The following is a 23,296-nucleotide window of genomic DNA, read 5'->3' as shown; positions in this document are numbered from 1 at the left end:
ACACCCCAACCAAGCACTCCGTTCTGCCACCTCTGGTCTCTTGGCCCTCTCACCCCTACGGGAAGGCAACTTCCTCTCAGCCCAGTCCAAGCTCTTCTCTGACCTCTCACCCCTACGGCAAGGCAGCTTCCTCTCAGCCCAGTCCAAGCTCTTCTCTGACCTGTCACCCCTATGGGAGGGCAGCTCCCTATCAGCCCAGTCCAAGCTCTTCTCTGTCCTCTCACCCCTACAGGAAGGCAGCTTCCTCTCAGCCCAGTCCAAGCTCTTCTCTGTCCTCTCACCCCAATGGTGGAACCAGCTTCCCCCTGAAACAGGGACAGCAGAGTCCCTGCCCATCTTCTGAAAACATCTGAAACCCCACGTCTTCAAACAGCATCTTAAATGATCCCCCCCCCCCCCCTTCATCGTGAACATTCATGAACTCTTGACTCCCCCCCCCCCTTACTAGCTCTGACCCAGCTGATAGTTACCTGAATGAGGAAAAATGTACTTACTATGACAGTGATATGTGGTTGTCCCATCTAGCTATACCTTAAGATTAACTCTAAGCCTCTCACTAACTGTAATTCTCTCACTAACTGTAATTCTCTCACTTCTCTCACTAACTTTAAGTCTCTCACTAACTGTAATTCTCTCACTAACTGTAAGTCTCTCACTAACTGTAAGTCTCTCACTAACTGTAAGTCTCTCACTAACTGTAAGTCTCTCACCAACTGTAAGTCTCTCACTAACTGTAAGTCTCTCACTAACTGTAAGTCTCTCACTAACTGTAAGTCTGTCACTAACTGTAAGTCTCTCACCAACTGTAAGTCTCTCACTAACTGTAAGTCTCTCACTAACTGTAATTCTCTCACTAACTATGTCTTTCACTAACTGTAATTCTCTCACTAACTGTAATTCTCTCACTAACTGTAAGTCTCTCACTAACTGTAATTCTCTCACTAACTGTAAGTCTCTCACTAACTGTAATTCTCTCACTAACTGTAAGTCTCTCACTAACTGTAATTCTCTCACTAACTGTAAAGTTTCTCACTAACTGTAAGTCTCTCACTAACTGTAATTCTCTCACTAACTGTAAGTCTCTCACTAACTGTAATTCTCTCACTAACTATGTCTCTCACTAACTGTAATTCTCTCACTAACTGTAAGTCTCTCACTAACTGTAAGTCTCTCACCAACTGTAAGTCTCTCACTAACTGTAAGTCTCTCACTAACTGTAAGTCTCTCACTAACTGTAAGTCTGTCACTAACTGTAAGTCTCTCACCAACTGTAAGTCTCTCACTAACTGTAAGTCTCTCACTAACTGTAATTCTCTCACTAACTATGTCTTTCACTAACTGTAATTCTCTCACTAACTGTAATTCTCTCACTAACTGTAAGTCTCTCACTAACTGTAATTCTCTCACTAACTGTAAGTCTCTCACTAACTGTAATTCTCTCACTAACTGTAAAGTTTCTCACTAACTGTAAGTCTCTCACTAACTGTAATTCTCTCACTAACTGTAAGTCTCTCACTAACTGTAATTCTCTCACTAACTATGTCTCTCACTAACTGTAATTCTCTCACTAACTGTAATTCTCTCACTAACTGTAATTCTCTCACCAACTGTAATTCTCTCACTAACTGTAAGTCTCTCACTAACTGTAATTCTCTCACCAACTGTAAGTCTCTCACTAACTGTAATTCTCTCACTTAACTGTAAGTCTCTCACTAACTGTAATTCTCTCACTAACTATGTCTCTCACTAACTGTAATTCTCTCACTAACTGTAATTCTCTCACTAACTGTAATTCTCTCACTAACTGTAATTCTCTCTGGATCAGAGCGTCTGCTAAATAACGTAAATAATGTAAAATGTAGATGATTGATTTGTGATTTTTCTGGTTGATTTACCAGTTTCTTTACACTGCTATCAGAAGTGAACTCGAGGAACCTCGTCTCAGCTGGTGCTTGGCCGGCCTGGCTGTTGAGTGAGAGTCCACATTCTCATGGCAGGATTTTGTCGTAGGCTTTGTTGGAGCTGTTGATAGCGTTCAGGGCTCGGGCACAGCTCTAGGAGGAAATGCCACTTTACATCCATGGGGGGGGGGGGGGGGGGGGGGGGGGGGGGGCACAACTAGTATTGCTTTAGAGCCCTAAAAACGCAAGATAGATTGTTCCTTCTGCTGTTCAAATGTACAAGAATGGGGTCTGAAATGCAGCCGTACACATCAACAACCGTTGTTTTGTATAATAACACAAGAAAGAGATGCCCCCCCCCCCCCCCACTACACCATACAAGCGTATCCAAAACTCTACACATACGTTGCTCCTACCAACACACACAGATCAGCTAGACAGGATGAGCACCGCCAGGCTATCAGAGATTCTTACAGGCTTCATAACTTCCACTAGACAGGATGAGCACCACCAGGCTATCAGAGATTACAGGCTTCATAACTTCCACTAGACAGGATGAGCACCGCCAGGCTATCAGAGATTCTTACAGGCTTCATAACTTCCACTAGACAGGATGAGCACCGCCAGGCTATCAGAGATTCTTACAGGCTTCATAACTTCCACTAGACAGGATGAGCACCGCCAGGCTATCAGAGATTCTTACAGGCTTCATGACTTCCACTAGACAGGATGAGCACCGCCAGGCTATCAGAGATTCTTACAGGCTTCATAACTTCCACTAGACAGGATGAGCACCGCCAGGCTATCAGAGATTCTTACAGGCTTCATAACTTCCACTAGACAGGATGAGCACCGCCAGGCTATCAGAGATTCTTACAGGCTTCATAACTTCCACTAGACAGGATGAGCACCGCAAGGCTATCAGAGATTCTTACAGGCTTCATAACTTCCACTAGACAGGATGAGCACCGCCAGGCTATCAGAGATTCTTACAGGCTTCATAACTTCCACTAGACAGGATGAGCACCGCCAGGCTATCAGAGATTCTTACAGGCTTCATGACTTCCACTAGACAGGATGAGCACCGCCAGGCTATCAGAGATTCTTACAGGCTTCATAACTTCCACTAGACAGGATGAGCACCGCCAGGCTATCAGAGATTCTTACAGGCTTCATAACTTCCACTAGACAGGATGAGCACCGCCAGGCTATCAGAGATTCTTACAGGCTTCATAACTTCCACTAGACAGGATGAGCACCGCCAGGCTATCAGAGATTCTTACAGGCTTCATAACTTCCACTAGACAGGATGAGCACCGCCAGGCTATCAGAGATTCTTACAGGCTTCATAACTTCCACTAGACAGGATGAGCACCGCCAGGCTATCAGAGATTCTTACAGGCTTCATAACTTCCACTAGACAGGATGAGCACCGCCAGGCTATCAGAGAATCTTACAGGCTTCATAACTTCCACTAGACAGGATGAGCACCGCCAGGCTATCAGAGATTCTTACAGGCTTCATAACTTCCACTAGACAGGATGAGCACCGCCAGGCTATCAGAGATTCTTACAGGCTTCATAACTTCCACTAGACAGGATGAGCACCGCCAGGCTATCAGAGATTCTTACAGGCTTCATAACTTCCACTAGACAGTAGATCTATTTAGTAAATATTTTCTTAACTCTTCTTGAACTGCACTGTTGGTTAAGGGCTTGTAAAGTCAGCATTTCACAGTAAGGTCTACACTGTTGGTTAAGGGCTGGTAAGTCAGCATTTCACAGTAAGGTCTACACTGTTGGTTAAGGGCTGGTAAGTCAGCGTTTCACAGTAAGGTCTGCACTGTTGGTTAAGGGCTTGTAAAGTCAGCATTTCACAGTAAGGTCTACACTGTTGGTTAAGGGCTTGTAAGTAAACATTTCACAGTAAGGTCTACACAGTTGGTTAAGGGCTGGTCAGTCAGCGTTTCACAGTAAGGTCTGCACTGTTGGTTAAGGGCTTGTAAAGTCAGCATTTCACAGTAAGGTCTACACTGTTGGTTAAGGGCTGGTAAAGTCAGCCTTTCACAGTAAGGTCTACACTGTTGGTTAAGGGCTGGTAAGTCAGCATTTCACAGTAAGGTCTACACTGTTGGTTAAGGGCTGGTAAGTCAGCATTTCACAGTAAGGTCTGCACTGTTGGTTAAGGGCTTGTAAAGTCAGCATTTCACAGTAAGGTCTACACAGTTGGTTAAGGGCTGGTCAGTCAGCGTTTCACAGTAAGATCTACACTGTTGGTTAAGGGCTGGTCAGTCAGCATTTCACAGTAAGATCTACACTGTTGGTTAAGGGCTGGTCAGTCAGCGTTTCACAGTAAGATCTACACTGTTGGTTAAGGGCTGGTCAGTCAGCATTTCACAGTAAGGTCTGCACTGTTGGTTAAGGGCTTGTCAGTCAGCATTTCACAGTAAGGTCTACACTGTTGGTTAAGGGCTTGTAAGTAAACATTTCACAGTAAGGTCTACACAGTTGGTTAAGGGCTGGTCAGTCAGCGTTTCACAGTAAGGTCTGCACTGTTGGTTAAGGGCTTGTAAAGTCAGCATTTCACAGTAAGGTCTACACTGTTGGTTAAGGGCTGGTAAAGTCAGCCTTTCACAGTAAGGTCTACACTGTTGGTTAAGGGCTGGTAAGTCAGCATTTCACAGTAAGGTCTACACTGTTGGTTAAGGGCTGGTAAGTCAGCATTTCACAGTAAGGTCTGCACTGTTGGTTAAGGGCTTGTAAAGTCAGCATTTCACAGTAAGGTCTACACAGTTGGTTAAGGGCTGGTCAGTCAGCGTTTCACAGTAAGATCTACACTGTTGGTTAAGGGCTGGTCAGTCAGCATTTCACAGTAAGGTCTGCACTGTTGGTTAAGGGCTTGTCAGTCAGCATTTCACAGTAAGGTCTACACTGTTGGTTAAGCGTTTCACAGTTTCACAGTAAGGTCTACACTTGTGTATTTGGCGCATGTGACAAATAGTTTGATTTGATTTAATATATTAATATTTGCACATAAAGGCATTTCTCACATAATTAATTTTACCAACACAAAAAGATCCCACCTTGTCTAGTGTAACAGTATACATTTAGACCGTGCACTCGCCCATACCCGGGCGCGAAGCAGGGACCTTCTGCACACGTCAACAACAGTCACAACAGCGTTGTTACCCATCGCTCCACAAAAGCCAAGGCCCTTGCAGAGCAAAGGGGAACAACTACTTCAAGGTCTCAGAGCAAGTGACGTCACTGATTGAAACGCTATTTAGCGCACACCGCTAACTAAGCTAGCCGTTTCACATCCGTTACACTAGCATATTTAGTTTTGTTGACATTTGGAGAGCTTGTGGTTTCCATTAGGCCTGTTTGTGAAGAAAAATGATCCGACATCCGTACTTTACTTACATAAAAAGGTTGGATGTAAACCTGTTTAGTGAGAGTGTCGAATTTGGTCAACAAAAAACTGCAATGGCTTATTTGCTATGTGAGGTTTATTTGATAGAATATACGTTTCGAACTTTGTGAAAAACACTTTTGGGTGCGTTCGTAAATTCACGCTGGCTATTTACTCTGATTTCAGAGCACTCTTGTCTGAGTGTGCCAGAGCGCAGAATAACGGATGAATTTACGAACACTCAACACCCGTTGAAAATGGCCAGTGTCAGTAAACATCGGCTGAAAAAAAGCGTAATGAAAGTATTGCCAGCAGCACAGTTACAGTCACCAACACTCTGGATAACATGAAAACACCATAACTATCTCTACCAGGGTGAGTAAAATGGTCAGAGTGAGATTTTCTCTCATTTGTGTCTGGAAGTAGCTAGCCAGATAGCTTGGGTGCTTGACTGCCTTTGTGAAGTCCGAACGACCGGATCAACCTTACTCCTCGGCCAGAGCATCCGGTGTGCGCTCCGAGAGCGAAACGTCTGAATGTAGGACAATCTGACAACGCCCTGAATTCTGAGTGCACTCTGACACTCCAGATTCAATTTACGAACACACCCTATCGGAGATGTCTGGAGATGGCTATGCATATTCATGATCTGAAGGCTATTAGCATATCATTTTTCTACATTTGAATTACAGGCGGTTGACGTCAACAACCCTCATTGAGTATTGAAATATGCATAAATAATTAGCCCGCCATGCCGCTTTGTGGACAACAACTCCCATTGTTTGGACGGAGAGAGACAGGTGTTGTCAGGAAATATTATCAGTTTATCCGTCTTCGGTTTAGCTATTTTTTTCTAAATATTATATGAAGTTTAGCTAGCCCAACGTTGCCATGACATCGCCTGCAAGGGTGATCGGGGGTTTGGTCCTTATCAATAAAACGTTACAATACATTGCAGAGTGTTCGATTTGGCTGCTGGGGAGCAAGGAGACCAACAGCTCCGCTAAAACCATTAATAATAACAATTATTTATTGCATTTGTAAAGCGTTTTTAGTTATAAAAGAATAATCTCAAAGCGCATAAAATAAAAGTTAAAATAGAACAAGTTTAAAGGATGGGTAGGCCAGCCGATAAAGGTGAGTCTTAAGGCCTGCTTTAAAAGCTCAAACACTGAACAGCCCTGCAATTGTCAGGAAGGGACTTCCAACGGCGTGGTGTAAAATGCACGGTCCCCCTGTCGTTCTGATCCGGGTCCTCGGTGCAAGCAGTTTGGCTTCATGCACCTAGAAAACTATGTGCCGTTTTCAAGGAATTGTTAAATAAATGTTACCTAGGCTATTTGAATGTAATATCATCACTGAATAACATATAACTACAAATGTCCTATTATTATATGCAAAACAATTGCGCACATCTAGCTGAATCGCCATCAGCGTTATAGGCCTACAGCAAGTAAACTATATGCTTTTCATGATCAGTAAACATCCATTGATCTTGCAATTTCAGATAGGTGAAGGTTGCCTCACCATAATGTCTCAATATTGCCCACATATTCTACACCTGCATTGCTTGCTGTTTGGGGTTTTAGGCTGGGTTTCTGTACAGCACTTTGTGACATCTGCTGATGTAAAAAGGGCTTTATAAATACATTTGATTGATTGACCGTTAATTGGATATGAGTGATATAAAATAAAAGTGAACTATACCTGAAAAGTATGTGTGGTTTAGGCTCATTTAGCATCCTTCGTGGGCTCTGCCTGTCAAGCAGCTGAAGGGCGCATTTGCCGATGTAACGTTACTGTTTGTTGACTAAACATAGTGGTATGTAGACCTAATGTACCCCACAAGACATGCCACCAGAGGTCTCTTCACAATCCCCAAGTCCAGAACATTCTATGGGAGGCCCACAGTACCACATATAGCCATGTCTACATGGAGCTCTATTCCACATCAGCAGTAGAATCAGATACAAAAAACACAAGGTAAAACTACACCTTGTGGAACAGTGGGGACTGTGAAGAGGCACACGCATACACACTCAAACGCTAGAACACACATTCTACACACGTACATTGTAATATTGTTGTATGGTGGTATTATTTATTTTGTATTGTAGATATGTAGTGGTCTAAAAATGTTTATATGATGTACTGTTTTATATTGTGTTTTATATGTAAAGTGTCTTAATGTGTTTGGTCCCCAGGTTGAGGTAGCAGGTCATGAGGAGCCTTAATAAATACAAATACATCGCGAGACTTGACGAAACGCCTGAGAAACAGACCAGGCCGGGATTTGAGGAGTCATTGAGAGAAGTGACAAATTCTTCATTAGTTGTACATTTTCTCGAAATCTAAAAGCACAACGTAGATTCAAGCCACGTTCTTAAGTAGTTGAACATGCCATTACTCCAACCTAATTAAAGGGACAAACTGACCCGTTTTAATTTTCGTAAAAAACAACTTTATATCGAAGGAGTGCCTTTGAGTTGACGGACTGCACATGCGCAGTTCGGCAGGAGACGACCACCCCGATTGACTTGCTTCTCCGCATGAGTTTAGCTAGCCAACGCCGCCATGACATCACCTACAAAGTGTGATCGAATATTTCTGTTGGATAAAGCAGTTTTAGTCCATCTTCTCTGGTACTATCTTTGATTGAGGTTTCTCAGACGACCACCACCGTTAAACGGTCATCACTAGTTACCACAGCCACAAAGTCTTCATTATGGCCTTAAACCTTAAATGAAGACCAAAAAAAGCAAATGTTTGTTTTCATATTAAAATGTTGGTTTTTACGATATAGCCAAGTTTTACTTTATGGCTGTGGTAACTAGTGACAACACAGACAAACTCACTAGTCTGGTCCTTCCCCACTATAACAAACTCTGAACTTTGACCCCCCCTCCAGTAGCGAACTCATCTGGTTCTGCAGCTCCTCCTCTCTGCAGAGCAAAGTGAGATCTCCATTCAAACACATCCAAAAACTCCGCACAGGATGAGACTAAATTCTCTGCTATTCAGCCGCTGATCATCACTTCGCTCCATCGAAAGGAAAGTGACAGTGGAAACTGAATCGATTTCAATCGTTTAAGAGAAGCAAATAGCTAAATAAAGTGGATAAGAATTTCCGCTCCGTGATACCGACTGGTGGTTGCTAGCAGGCTACTCCAACAGACTGCAAACATGGCGAGCGCCTCGTACCATATCTCTAATCTATTGGAAAAAATGACATCAAGCGACAAGGATTTCAGGTAAATACAATATTCTAACAATCTAGGCATTTGAAATGACGCTGTGATTCTACACTTTGACTCAAACCGGTATATCGTCCCGTATGAAAACCCTGCAAGTTAGCTAGTTTAGGCCTCAAATCAATTCTGTCGTTTGGCTAGTCTGCTAACGTTCGCTAGCTAGCTAGCTAGCTAAATAACAATATTAGCCACTCGCTATAAACACATTCTTGCGAGGAACCCAGATTAACATGTTGACATTATATTTCTAATTTGTCAGTTTTGCAAAGTATATATAGCTAGCTAGTTACATTTAACACTGTCATGTTGCTAGCTAGCTGGCTAACTCGCTCTGACAGTCGTTACTGTCAACGCTAACAAGCTAGGAAACTAGCTAACGTTTTGAGGTAGCAAAAGTTATCGAATTTGGCTAGCTAACTCAAGTAAGTGGACTACACTAGTTAGCTAGGTTGTTAACTAAGTAGTTAGCTAGAAAGGCATTGCACATATCCTAGCAGTCTACATATGCCATATGAATGATTGCTTAGCTAACGTTAGCTAACTACAGTACATCCCATAACATAATTCAGCCTGCATGTTTGTTGTTGGCTGACCGGGGAGTCAAAGTGTAGTTAATTTGGTTAGCTGATTAGTTAGCTTTGAAGCATACCACTACCTCACTGTCAGGTGTTTTATATTAACCATACCAACCACACAATCATAAACAACTTGATTGACTTCCAACCCAAACCGTGAATTAGTCTGCAGCCATATCAACTCCTCATTAGAGAAACAGTTGTTTTTTTCAGAAAATATGATGATGTAAGCCAGCATTCTGCTCTTCACAATTCTGTTACAGTTGTCATGAACTTACATGTATAACTAACTACATAGTGGTAATCTACCACCTAATAAATGTTGCTGTTTTTTTCCCACTATCATCTTAGATGTGTGCACCTGTGGGTGTCCAGTGCTGTGTTCCTGTAGTCTTGTTCTGGTGTTTTCCAGTGTTTCTCACACCTGTAGAGAGAGAGAGGTAGACACAAAGTAATTTGTCACTGACATTTGCTCTGAAATGTCAGATGTTACAACTATAAAACATATGGAATGTAACCAGTCCCCTGACATACTGAGTGTGCCTCAATAATATGTAATATCTGTCCTGCCCGTCTCTGAAACGGTTTACCTTAACCATGCATTAACCTCACCCCCGGGCTCAATTAAGTGAGCTAGAGTGAACGGTCTGGTTGGATGAGATTTCCGATGTACGTGTGGGAACTCCTAGCATCTCTTCTTATCAACTTACGCTGCTTCCCAGATTCTCAGTCTTGCCAATTACTCTACAGATCCCAGACTATTTCAGGTTCATAACAATGACTGACGGTGGCTTGTGTTCTGTGGTACCTGGGGTGGAACGGTGAGAAATGGTACAGGACTATTGTACAGGGAGCCTGTTCCACTGTGTGCCCCCATTGCCTTGCAGTTTTGAGGGATTGCCTATGCAGCTGCCAAAAGCACGACTTGACACCAGCACTGGATTATCCATCATGGTTGAGTAATATTTTACATCCACCTCTAGATTCTAAACTCTGAAGTGAGTCAGTCAAGAAGTAGCTGTTGAGAGTTTAGGTCTAACCTCTGAGCCTGGAGATGGGGGTTGAGTCTGGAGATGGGGGTTGAGTCTGGAGATGGGGGTTGAGTCTGGAGATGGGGGTTGAGTCTGGAGATGGGGGTTGAGTCTGGAGATGGGGGTTGAGTCTGGAGATGGGGGTTGAGTCTGGAGATGGGGGTTGAGTCTGGAGATGGGGGGTTGAGTCTGGAGATGGGGGGTTGAGTCTGGAGATGGGGGGTTGAGTCTGGAGATGGGGGGTTGAGTCTGGAGATGGGGGGTTGAGTCTGGAGATGGGGGGTTGAGTCTGGAGATGGGGGGTTGAGTCTGGAGATGGGGGGTTGAGTCTGGAGATGGGGGGTTGAGTCTGGAGATGGGGGGTTGAGTCAGAGGTAGGCCTATTTGAGTTCTAACATCACATTATAGAGGGAGTAAAGAGGTGCTCCTTGCTTCTGCACGTTTGCATGATGACATCATTATTGGCAGGGGAAATCAATGGCCTTTCACATTTGAGTGGGAGGTCTAATGTTATCCACTCTGTCATGTTTGTGTAGGTGTGAGTCTTGTTGTTCTCGTCTAATTTAGGGCCCTAATAAAATGAGGGTGGTGGAGAACGAGGACAGAATCCAGACATTTAAATGGGTTCATTTGCACAAGATTATCATAAAATATGAACAAAATGTATCGGTGATTTGTATTTTCCATCAGCTCGGGAATACCCCTGTCTGTGTGTACACACGTATTGTCTACCACTAAGTGTAGCCGTTAGCGACGATGCTAATAATGACAACAGTCTTCTGGGGCGGCAGGGTAGCCTAGTGGTTAGAGCGTTGGACTAGTAACCGGAAGGTTGCGAGTTCAAACCCCCGAGCTGACAAGGTACAAATCTGTCGTTCTGCCCCTGAACAGGCAGTTAACCCACTGTTCCCAGGCCGTCATTGAAAATAAGAATTTGTTCTTAACTGACTTGCCTGGTTAAATAAAGGTAAAAGAAAAGAAAAAAAAAAGATGGAAAGGCTTTCACAAACACCTTCTCAATTAAGTGTTAACTACAAAGTAGCTTATCTGGCAAAATTATATACACTCCTCCAAAAAAAATAAAGGGAACATTAAAATAACACATCCTAGATCTGAATGAATGAAATATTTTTATTAAATACTTTTTTCTTTACATAGTTGAATGTGTTGACAACAAAATCACACAAAAATGATCAATGGAAATCAAATTTATCAACCCATGGAGGTCTGGATTTGGAGTCACACTCAAAATTACAGTGGAAAACCACACTACAGGCTGATCCAACTTTGATGTAATGTCCTTAAAACAAGTCAAAATGAGGCTCAGTAGTGTGTGTGGCCTCCACGTGCCTGTATGACCTCCCTACAACGTCTGGGCATGCTCCTGATGAGGTGGCGGATGGTCTCCTGAGGGATCTCCTCCCAGACCTGGACTAAAGCATCCGCCAACTCCTGGACAGTCTGTGGCGCAACGTGGCGTTGGTAGATGGAGCGGGACATGATGTCCCAGATGTGCTCAATTGGATTCAGGTCTGGGGAACGGGCGGGACAGTCCATAGCATCAATGCCTTCCTCTTGCAGGAACTGCTGACACACTCCAGCCACATGAGGTCTAGCATTGTCTTGCATTAGGAGGAACCCAGGGCCAACCGCACCAGCATATGGTCTCACAAGGGGTCTGAGGATCTCATCTCGGTACCTAATGGCAGTCAGGCTACCTCTGGCGAGCACATGGAGGGCTATGCGTCCCCCCAAAGAAATGCCACCCCACACCATGACTGACCCACCGCCAAACCGGTCATGCTGGAGGATATTGCAGGCAGCAGAACGTTCTCCACGGCGTCTCCAGACTGTCACGTCTGTCACGTGCTCAGTGTGAACCTGCTTTCATCTGTGAAGAGCACAGGGTGCCAGTGGCTAATTTGCCAATCTTGGTGTTCTCTGGCAAATGCCAAACGTCCTGCACGGTGTTGGGCTGTAAGCACAACCCCCACCTGTGGATGTCGGGCCCTCATACCACCCTCATGGAGTCTGTTTCTTACCGTTTGAGCAGACATATGCACATTTGTGGCCTGCTGGAGGTCATTTTGCAGGGCTCTGGCAGTGCTCCTCCTGCTCCTCCTTGCACAAAGGCGGAGGTAGCGGTCCTGCTGCTGGGTTGTTGCCCTCCTACGGCCTCCTCCACGTCTCCTGATGTACTGGCCTGTCTCCTGGTAGCGCCTCCATGCTCTGGACACTACGCTGACAGACACAGCAAACCTTCTTGCCACAGCCTGCATTGATGTGCCATCCTGGACGAGCTGCACTACCTGAGCCACTTGTGTGGGTTGTAGACTCCGTCTCATGCTACCACTAGAGTGAAAGCACCGCCAGCATTCAAAAGTGACCAAAACATCAGCCAGGAAGCATAGGAACTGAGAAGTGGTCTGTGGTCACCACCTGCAGAACCACTCCTTTATTGGGGGTGTCTTGCTAATTGCCTATAATTTCCACCTGTTGTCTATTCCATTTGCACAACAGCATGTGAAATGTATTGTCAATCAGTGTTGCTTCCTAAGTGGACAGTTTGATTTCACAGAAGTGTGATTGACTTGGAGTTACATTGTGTTGTTTAAGTGTTCCCTTTAATTTTTTTGAGCAGTGTATAATGATGATTTGCATAAATTATTAACAATCACGTGTACTACAGAAACACCGCTAACCAAACAAGTCTCTTGCTGGTGCCACAGAGTTAAAGGGTATCTACACCCCAAAATGAGCATTTCTTAGATTTGACCCATACCTGTGGTTTAACCATTGTTGTGGACTTAGAACATCACATTTAAAAAAATGTACGTGTGATATTTGACAGGAAAACCTGAAAAACAATTAAACAGAGAAAATGGAATTTGGGGAAAAATACAGTATTTTATAAGGTTCTACTGATGTTTATCTAGTGCGGTGGTGGTACCGTGGTAGTGAAGATTGATTTCCACTATAGAAGATCACTCCCTGGTAGAAAGTGTTTTCCCATGCACCAGTTTAGAGAGAGAGGAGTGTTGGTGCTCCAGTCCATTACCTCATGCCGTGGGGCTATCTCTCAGTGAGTGTTGGTGCTCCAGTCCATTACCTCATGCTGTGGGGCTGTCTCTCAGTGAGTGTGGGTGCTCCTGTCCATTACCTCATGCTGTGGGGCTCTCTCAGTGAGTGTGGGTGCTCCCTTCCATTACCTCATGCTGTGGGGCTGTCTCTCAGTGAGTGTGGGTGCTCCAGCCCATTACCTCATGCTGTGGGGCTGCTGCTCAGTGAGTGTGGGTGCTCCAGCCCATTACCTCATGCTGTGGGGCTGCCTCTCAGTGAGGGTTGGTGCTCCAGCCCATTACCTCATGCCGTGGGGCTGTCTCTCAGTGAGTGTGGGTGCTCCAGCCCATTACCTCATGCTGTGGGGCTGCCTCTCAGTGAGTGTGGGTGCTCCAGCCCATTACCTCATGCTGTGGGGCTGCTGCTCAGTGAGTGTGGGTGCTCCAGCCCATTACCTCATGCTGTGGGGCTGCTGCTCAGTGAGTGTGGGTGCTCCAGCCCATTACCTCATGCCGTGGGGCTGTCTCTCAGTGAGTGTGGGTGCTCCAGCCCATTACCTCATGCTGTGGGGCTGCCTCTCAGTGAGTGTGGGCCATGGACCTCATGCATTATTCATTATTTTTCTTTCCTCTCTTCCTTCTCGCTGTCCCTCTTGTTTAAAAAGCTTCTTGCGTTCCGATGAGGGGGGACACACACGTCAGAGATGATCAACGAGCCTAGTGTTGAGAAGCATAGTATTTAGGAAAAGGTCTTTGTTGAATCACACCAGGAGTTCTGTGATGTGTTAAGATGGAGACAAGATGGTGTCTTAAAGCTGATCGTGTGTGATGTATTAAATTGGATATGATGGTAAGTTAACCCCCCCCCCCCCCCCCCCCCCACACACACACACACACTCTTAAGAGATCAGAGCTGGTCTGTCTGGTATCTTCCAATGCTTTAGGCTTCAAGCGTTCCTCTCCTCGGAGATATTAGCTTGATCTTTGTACTAGTGTTGATTTGCTTTGGTTTCTAATGTCAGAGCACTTGACTTGTTAACTTCTCTCAGCTCAGTGGTGTTAAAACCCTTCGGAGGGTTTCCTTCTCTCAGCTCAGTGGTGTTAAAACCCTTCGGAGGGTTTCCTTCTCTCAGCTCAGTGGTGTTAAAACCCTTCGGAGGGTTTCCTTCTCTCAGCTCAGTGGTGTTAAAACCCTTCGGAGGGTTTCTTTCTCTCAGCTCAGTGGTGTTAAAACCCTTCGGAGGGTTTCCTTCTCTCAGCTCAGTGGTGTTAAAACCCTTCGGAGGGTTACCTTCTCTCAGCTCAGTGGTGTTAAAACCCTTCGGAGGGTTTCCTTCTCTCAGCTCAGTGGTGTTAAAACCCTTCGGAGGGTTTCCTTCTCTCAGCTCAGTGGTGTTAAAACCCTTCGGAGGGTTTCCTTCTCTCAGCTCAGTGGTGTTAAAACCCTTCGGAGGGTTACCTTCTCTCAGCTCAGTGGTGTTAAATCCCTTCGGAGGGTTTCCTTCTCTTAGCTCAGTGGTGTTAAAACCCTTTGGAGGGTTTCCTTCTCTTAGCTCAGTGGTGTTAAAACCCTTCGGAGGGTTTCCTTCTCTCAGCTCAGTGGTGTTAAAACCCTTCGGAGGGTTTCCTTCTCTCAGCTCAGTGGTGTTAAAACCCTTCGGAGGGTTTCCTTCTCTCAGCTCAGTGGTGTTAAAACCCTTCGGAGGGTTTCCTTCTCTCAGCTCAGTGGTGTTAAAACCCTTCTGAGGGTTTCCTTCTCTTAGCTCAGTGGTGTTAAAACCCTTCGGAGGGTTTCCTTCTCTCAGCTCAGTGGTGTTAAAACCCTTCGGAGGGTTTCCTTCTCTCAGCTCAGTGGTGTTAAAACCCTTCAGAGGGTTTCCTTCTCTCAGCTCAGTGGTGTTAAAACCCTTCGGAGGGTTTCCTTCTCTTAGCTCAGTGGTGTTAAAACCCTTTGGAGGGTTTCCTTCTCTCAGCTCAGTGGTGTTAAAACCCTTCGGAGGGTTTCCTTCTCTCAGCTCAGTGGTGTTAAAACCCTTCGGAGGGTTTCCTTCTCTCAGCTCAGTGGTGTTAAAACCCTTCGGAGGGTTTCCTTCTCTCAGCTCAGTGGTGTTAAAACCCTTCGGAGGGTTTCCTTCTCTCAGCTCAGTGGTGTTAAAACCCTTCGGAGGGTTTCCTTCTCTCAGCTCAGTGGTGTTAAAACCCTTCGGAGGGTTTCCTTCTCTCAGCTCAGTGGTGTTAAAACCCTTCAGAGGGTTTCCTTCTCTCAGCTCAGTGGTGTTAAAACCCTTCAGAGGGTTTCCTTCTCTCAGCTCAGTGGTGTTAAAACCCTTCGGAGGGTTTCCTTCTCTCAGCTCAGTGGTGTTAAAACCCTTCGGAGGGTTTTCTTCTCTCAGCTCAGTGGTGTTAAAACCCTTCGGAGGGTTTCCTTCTCTCAGCTCAGTGGTGTTAAAACCCTTCGGAGGGTTTCCTTCTCTCAGCTCAGTGGTGTTAAAACCCTTCAGAGGGTTTCCTTCTCTCAGCTCAGTGGTGTTAAAACCCTTCGGAGGGTTTCCTTCTCTCAGCTCAGTGGTGTTAAAACCCTTCAGAGGGTTTCCTTCTCTCAGCTCAGTGGTGTTAAAACCCTTCAGAGGGTTTCCTTCTCTTAGCTCAGTGGTGTTAAAACCCTTCAGAGGGTTTCCTTCTCTCAGCTCAGTGGTGTTAAAACCCTTCGGAGGGTTTCCTTCTCTTAGCTCAGTGGTGTTAAAACCCTTCAGAGGGTTTCCTTCTCTCAGCTCAGTGGTGTTAAAACCCTTCGGAGGGTTTCCTTCTCTCAGCTCAGTGGTGTTAAAACCCTTCGGAGGGTTTCCTTCTCTCAGCTCAGTGGTGTTAAATCCCTTCGGAGGGTTTCCTTCTCTCAGCTCAGTGGTGTTAAAACCCTTCGGAGGGTTTCCTTCTCTCAGCTCAGTGGTGTTAAAACCCTTCAGAGGGTTTCCTTCTCTCAGCTCAGTGGTGTTAAAACCCTTCGGAGGGTTTCCTTCTCTCAGCTCAGTGGTGTTAAAACCCTTCAGAGGGTTTCCTTCTCTCAGCTCAGTGGTGTTAAAACCCTTCAGAGGGTTTCCTTCTCTTAGCTCAGTGGTGTTAAAACCCTTCAGAGGGTTTCCTTCTCTCAGCTCAGTGGTGTTAAAACCCTTCGGAGGGTTTCCTTCTCTTAGCTCAGTGGTGTTAAAACCCTTCAGAGGGTTTCCTTCTCTCAGCTCAGTGGTGTTAAAACCCTTCAGAGGGTTTCCTTCTCTCAGCTCAGTGGTGTTAAAACCCTTCGGAGGGTTTCCTTCTCTTAGCTCAGTGGTGTTAAAACCCTTCAGAGGGTTTCCTTCTCTCAGCTCAGTGGTGTTAAAACCCTTCGGAGGGTTTCCTTCTCTTAGCTCAGTGGTGTTAAAACCCTTCGGAGGGTTTCCTTCTCTTAGCTCAGTGGTGTTAAAACCCTTCAGAGGGTTTCCTTCTCTCAGCTCAGTGGTGTTAAAACCCTTCGGAGGGTTTCCTTCTCTTAGCTCAGTGGTGTTAAAACCCTTCGGAGGGTTTCCTTCTCTTAGCTCAGTGGTGTTAAAACCCTTCAGAGGGTTTCCTTCTCTCAGCTCAGTGGTGTTAAAACCCTTTGGAGGGTTTCCTTCTCTTAGCTCAGTGGTGTTAAAACCCTTCGGAGGGTTTCCTTCTCTCAGCTCAGTGGTGTTAAAACCCTTCAGAGGGTTTCCTTCTCTCAGCTCAGTGGTGTTAAAACCCTTCGGAGGGTTTCCTTCTCTCAGCTCAGTGGTGTTAAAACCCTTCGGAGGGTTTCCTTCTCTTAGCTCAGTGGTGTTAAAACCCTTCGGAGGGTTTCCTTCTCTTAGCTCAGTGGTGTTAAAACTCTTCGGAGGGTTTCCTTCTCTCAGCTCAGTGGTGTTAAAACCCTTCGGAGGGTTTCCTTCTCTCAGCTCAGTGGTGTTAACCCTTCGGAGGGTTTCCTTCTCTCAGCTCAGTGGTGTTAAAACCCTTCGGAGGGTTTCCTTCTCTCAGCTCAGTGGTGTTAAAACCCTTCGGAGGGTTTCCTTCTCTTAGCTCAGTGGTGTTAAAACTCTTCGGAGGGTTTCCTTCTCTCAGCTCAGTGGTGTTAAAACCCTTCTGAGGGTTTCCTTCTCTCAGCTCAGTGGTGTTAAAACCCTTCGGAGGGTTTCCTTCTCTCAGCTCAGTGATGTTAAAACCCTTCGGAGGGTTTCCTTCTCTCAGCTCAGTGGTGTTAAAACCCTTCGGAGGGTTTCCTTCTCTCAGCTCAGTGGTGTTAAAACCCTTCGGAGGGTTTCCTTCTCTCAGCTCAGTGGTGTTAAAACCCTTCGGAGGGTTTCCTTCTCTCAGCTCAGTGGTGTTAAAACCCTTCGGAGGGTTACCTTCTCTCAGCTCAGTGGTGTTAAAACCCTTCGGAGGGTTTCCTTCTCTCAGCTCAGTGGTGTTAAAACCCTTCGGAGGGTTACCTTCTCTCAGCTCAGTGGTGTTAAAACCCTTCGGAGGGTTTCCTTCTCTCAGCTCAGTGGTGTTAAAACCCTTCGGAGGGTTTCCTTCTCTCAGCTCAGTGGTGTTAAAACCCTTCGGAGGGTTTCCTTCTCTCAGCTCAGTGGTGTTAAAACCCTTCGGAGGGTTTCCTTCTCTCAGCTCAGTGGTGTTAAAACCCTTCGGAGGGTTTCCTTCTCTCAGCTCAGTGGTGTTAAAACCCTTCGGAGGGTTTCCTTCTCTCAGCTCAGTGGTGTTAAAACCCTTCGGAGGGTTTCCTTCTCTCAGCTCAGTGGTGTTAAAACCCTTCGGAGGTTTTCCTTCTCTCAGCTCAGTGGTGTTAAATCCCTTCGGAGGGTTTCCTTCTCTCAGCTCAGTGGTGTTAAAACCCTTCGGAGGGTTACCTTCTCTCAGCTCAGTGGTGTTAAAACCCTTCGGAGGGTTTCCTTCTCTCAGCTCAGTGGTGTTAAAACCCTTCGGAGGGTTTCCTTCTCTCAGCTCAGTGGTGTTAAAACCCTTCGGAGGGTTTCCTTCTCTCAGCTCAGTGGTGTTAAATCCCTTCGGAGGGTTACCTTCTCTCAGCTCAGTGGTGTTAAAACCCTTCGGAGGGTTTCCTTCTCTCAGCTCAGTGGTGTTAAAACCCTTCTGAGGGTTTCCTTCTCTCAGCTCAGTGGTGTTAAAACCCTTTCGGAGGGTTACCTTCTCTCAGCTCAGTGGTGTTAAAACCCTTCTGAGGGTTACCTTCTCTCAGCTCAGTGGTGTTAAAACCCTTCGGAGGGTTTCCTTCTCTCAGCTCAGTGGTGTTAAAACCCTTCTGAGGGTTTCCTTCTCTTAGTGGTGTTAACCCTTTGGAGGGTTTGACCGGTGGGGCTTTCCTTGGCTCATTGTGCTCTTGCGACTCCTTGTCTGTGTTTCCTGCGACACGTTGGTGCGGCTGACATCCGGGTTAAGCAGGCGGTGTGATAAATAGGTAGGTGGGTCATGTTTTTGGAGGACACATGACTTCGCCTTTCCTGAGCCCTTTGAGTAGTTGCATAGATGAGCCAAGGGACGTTGTTCAGAGGATAATGTGGGGTGGGGGGGTGCTCGTGGCCATACCACCCTGAACACGCAGGTTCAGGATCGGGCCTGATTAGCACTGGGAAGGGAGAGCACCTGGGAGAATACCAGGTGCAGTAAGCTATATAAAATAACAACATAGAAATAGTGTTCCCTAATGCTGGAAGGGGGGGCTCTGCTCTAGAAGATTCTTTAGTTGGATGTTTTATGAGCGTATGACATCATTACCCTGTTAGTCTAACTGGGTCTTCTTTCTCCCTGTTTGTACCTGTAGATTCATGGACTAGTTTTTCAACCACTCCACAAATTTCTTGTTAACAAACTATAGTTTGGGCAAGTCGGTTAGGACATCTACTTTGTGCATGACACAAGTAATTTTTCCAACAGTTGTTTACAGACAGATTATTTCACTTATAATTCACTGGTTCACAATTCCAGTGGGTCAGAAGTTTACATATATTAAGTTGACTGTGCCTTAAAAAAGATTGGAAAATTCCAGAAAATGTCATGGCTTTAGATGCTTCTGGTAGGCTAAGTGACATCATTTGAGTCAATTGGTGGTGTACCTATGGATGTATTTCAAGGCCTACCTTCAAAATCAGTGCCTCTTTGCTTGACATCATGTGAAAATCTAAAGAAATCTGCCAAGACCTCAGAAAGTAAATTGTAGACCTCCACAAGTCTGGTTCATCCTTGGGAGAAATTTCCAAACGCCTGAAGGTACCACGTTCATCTGTACAAACGATAGTACGCAGGTATAAACACCATGGGACCACGCAGCCGTCATACTGCTCAGGAAGGAGACGCGTTCTGTCTCCTAGAGATGAACGTACTTTGGTGCGAAAAGTGCAAATCAATCCCAGAGCAACAGCAAAGGACCTTGTGAAGATGCTGGAGGAAACCGGTACAAAAGTATTTATATCCACAGTAAAACGAGTCCTAAATCGACATAACCTGAAAGGCCGCTCAGCAAGGAAGAAGCCACTGCTCCAAAACTGCCATAAAAAAGCCAGACTACGGTTTGCAACTGCACATGGGGACGAAGATCATACTTTTTGGAAAAATGTCCTCTGGTCTGATGAAACAAAAATATAACTGTTTGGCCATAATGACCATCGTTATGTTTGGAGGAAAAGGGGGAAGCTTGCAAGCTGAAGAACACCATCCCAACCGTGAAGCACGGGGGTGGCAGCATGATGTTGTGGGGGTGATTTGCTGCAGGAGAGACTGGTGCACTTCACAAAATAGATGGCTTCATGAGGAAAGGAAAATGATGTGGCTATATTGAAGCTTCTCAAGACACCAGTCAAGCTTGCTGGTTATAGCTGAAGTTATAGCTTGGTTGCAAATGGGTCTTCCAAATGGACAATGACCCCAAGCATACTTCCAAGTTGTGGCAAAATGGCATTAAGGACAACAAAGTCAAGGTATTGGCGTGGCCATCACAAAGCCCTGACCTCAATCCTATATGTGTGGGGAGAACTGAAAAAGTGTGTGCGAGCAAGGAAGGAGGCCATCAAACCTGACTCTACAAGCCTGACTCAGTTACACCAGCTCTGTCAGGAGGAATGGGCCAAAATTCACCCACCGTATTGTGGGAAGCTTGTGGAAGGCTACCCGAAATGTTTAACCCAAGTTAAACAATTCTAAGGCATTGCTAACAATTATTAATTGAGTGTATGTAAACTTCTGACCCACTGGGAATGTGATGAAAGAAATAAAAGCTGAAATAAATAATTCTCAACTTTTATTCTGACATTTCACATTCCTAAAATCAAGTGGTGATCATATTTGACCTAAGACAGGGAATTTTTACTAGGATTACTAGTGGTTAGAGTGTTGGACTAGTAACCGGAAGGTTGCAAGTTCAAATCCCCGAGCTGACAAGTTACAAATCTGTCATTCTGCCCCTGAAGGCAGTTGACCCACTGTTCCTCGGCCGTCATTGAAAATAAGAATTTGTTCTTAACTGACTTGCCTAGTTAAATGAAGGTAAATATAACATCATAACCCTGTTGGTCTAACTGGGTCTTCTTTCTCCCTGTGTGTTCCTGTAGATTCATGGCCACCAACGACCTGATGTCAGAGCTGCAGAAAGACTCCATCAAGCTGGACGATGACAGTGAACGCAAGGTGGTCAAGATGATCCTCAAGCTACTGGAAGACAAGAACGGAGAGGTCCAGAATCTGGCCGTCAAATGGTGAGAGATCTCTGTGTGTGTGTGTGGGTTTCCTTTAGGAAAATGTGGCACCGGACAACGTGGCCTGGGAAGCTATTATTTCAGACATTTACCTGACCCATATGCATTGAGGTGTATAACCCATTAGGGCATCCACCCAGTCCACCCATGGTGCTCTGAATGACAGAAATCACCTTTTTTAGATGATGGTAATTCATCTTAACATGCATCTCGTGTAATAAAGCAGTCCAATAAAACGTTATTTTCAAATATTTGTCAAAATGCAATTCGGGGGGGGGGGGGGGGGGAAACACCATTCTAAACAGCTCACACTGATAGCTGTTCCATATGTGACAGAAATGTACACCTCTGTTAGAAACTTAGAAAAAGGGGAGATCTAATGATGCAACAACTATCATGGGTTGTTAATATGAGAGATGGCATAGTGGTGGATCCAATAGAACAGGAGAGAGATGACATAGTGGTGGATCCAATAGAACAGGAGAGAGATGACATAGTGGTGGATCCAATAGAACAGGAGAGAAATGGCATAGTGGTGGATCAATTGGGAAATTAATGGAAATACATTTTCCGACATGATAGAATTGCAACGGTCTATGAATATAAACAATGTAAAATACTTAACCAAAAAGCAGGACTTGGTTATAGAGGAATTGAGGATCATTGTTTTTTAATTTTTTTTATGTTGCTTTGGAATTTCTAACATTTTAAAATATTTGTGAAAACTATGTCTTGAGTATATTTTTATAACGTAGAGAAGAGAAGGTAAAGACTCTTTCCAGAATGTCTCAGCTGCCTCCCGCCAAGTCTTGAGCATTCAGTGTTATAGTGTAAATTTTGTTGACCCTTCGATTTAAAAATAAATAAAAAATCAGATCCCCCATTTACGTCCTCATTAGTAAATGTACCGTTAATCCCCGTCATTTGGTTACATTAATGTCCGTTAACTTCTTATGGTATAGAGGACGCTTGCGTCCCACTTGGGGAAAAAATAGTGTTTTCTATCCACATCTACTAATAATATGCATATCTTATATTCTAGGCATGAGTAGCAGGAAGTTGAAATTGGGCACGCTATTTATCCAAAAGTGAAAATGCTGCCCCCTGTACCTTAAAAGGTTAATGTATGTATTAATTAGTCATTTACCGTCGTCAGAGTTGAAACAGAAGTTCACAACCTGCTACACTTGTGAGAAACACGTTGTTTGTTTTGGTTTTACTTCATAACCATCATTTATGAGATTGTACATCTAAAAAAAAAAGAAATTGTCTTGTGTTTGGAATGCTCCATGTGACCAATGAGTCTGTGTTTTCTGTCCTGGTAATGTTGAAGGAGCATATAGAAGAACCGGGGCTTGCTGCGCGAGAAATGTAGGAAAGTGTTTTTTTTAACATCCATTGTGAATGATATATATTAAAGTCCTCACAGTAAGCAATTTGAAACATCTTTTCAACAGTCTCCCCCTCGATAATAATCACCAGTCCTCGGTGTGAAAGAGCGATGGAAGTTATAGGTCTACTGCTGCATTGGCCAATAGGCTGTGAGTTCCATGCGCTCCTTTCTTTAGCCACCAATGGACCACAGTGTATCAATGTGTCCATATGACAGAGAGGCTGGTTGATCTCGCATGAATTTACTTCTTCAATTTTTATCATTTTAATTCAGATTGTTGTGATTTTGAGAAACAAACGTTATTTAAATTGTTTTTAACTGTTCCACGAATATGCGCATATGAAAATCATAACTGACATGCAGAATAGTGGGATAAATTGTATGCTTCCCCAAACTTGAAACTCAACGTGCTGCCTAATGAAGTCTTCAAACACTGAACAAAAATGTAAACGCAACAATTTTACTGAGTTACAGTTCATATAAGGAAAACGGTAAATTTAAAAAAATTCATTAGGTCCTAATCTATGGATTTCACATGACTAGGCAGGGGTGCAGCAATGGGTGGGCCTGGGAGGGCATAGGACCAGCCACTGGGGAGCCAGGCCCAGCCACTGGGGAGCCAGGCCCAGCCAATCAGAATTAGTTTTTTTAACCCCACAAAAGGGTGTTATTACAGACAGAAATACTCCTCAGTTTCATCAGCTGCCCGGGTGGCTGGTCTCAGACGATCCCGCAGGTGAAGAAGCCAGGTATGAAGGTCCTGGGCTGGTGTGGTTACACGTGGCCTGTAGTGGTGAGACCGGTTAGATGTACTGCCAAATTCTCTAAAACAATGTTGGAGGAGGCTTATGGTAGAGCAATGAACATTCAATTCTCTGGCAACAGCTCTGGTGGATATTCCTGCATTCAGCACGCCAA

General features: G+C 44.9%; 1 protein-coding gene across 3 annotated transcripts in view; it reads left to right on the top strand.

Annotated features, from left to right (window-relative positions):
• Nucleotides 1–8,234: 8,234 nt before the first annotated feature.
• The window catches only part of LOC110490682 (cullin-associated NEDD8-dissociated protein 1), an 83,554-nt gene continuing 68,492 nt past the window's right edge, over nt 8,235–23,296 (top strand). For all 3 annotated transcript variants that reach the window (XM_036945408.1, XM_036945407.1, XM_036945406.1), the window contains exons 1-2: nt 8,235–8,563; nt 20,842–20,985. In XM_036945408.1, the coding sequence (XP_036801303.1) occupies nt 8,496–8,563; nt 20,842–20,985 (212 nt within the window). In that variant the 5' untranslated portion in view covers nt 8,235–8,495. The remainder of the gene's footprint in view (nt 8,564–20,841; nt 20,986–23,296) is intronic.

Source organism: Oncorhynchus mykiss, chromosome 15 (assembly GCF_013265735.2).
Source record: "Oncorhynchus mykiss isolate Arlee chromosome 15, USDA_OmykA_1.1, whole genome shotgun sequence".
Classification (NCBI taxonomy): Eukaryota; Metazoa; Chordata; class Actinopteri; order Salmoniformes; family Salmonidae; genus Oncorhynchus; species Oncorhynchus mykiss.
Note: the sequence above shows the minus strand (reverse complement) of the source record. Positions and strands in the feature narration are given on the sequence as shown.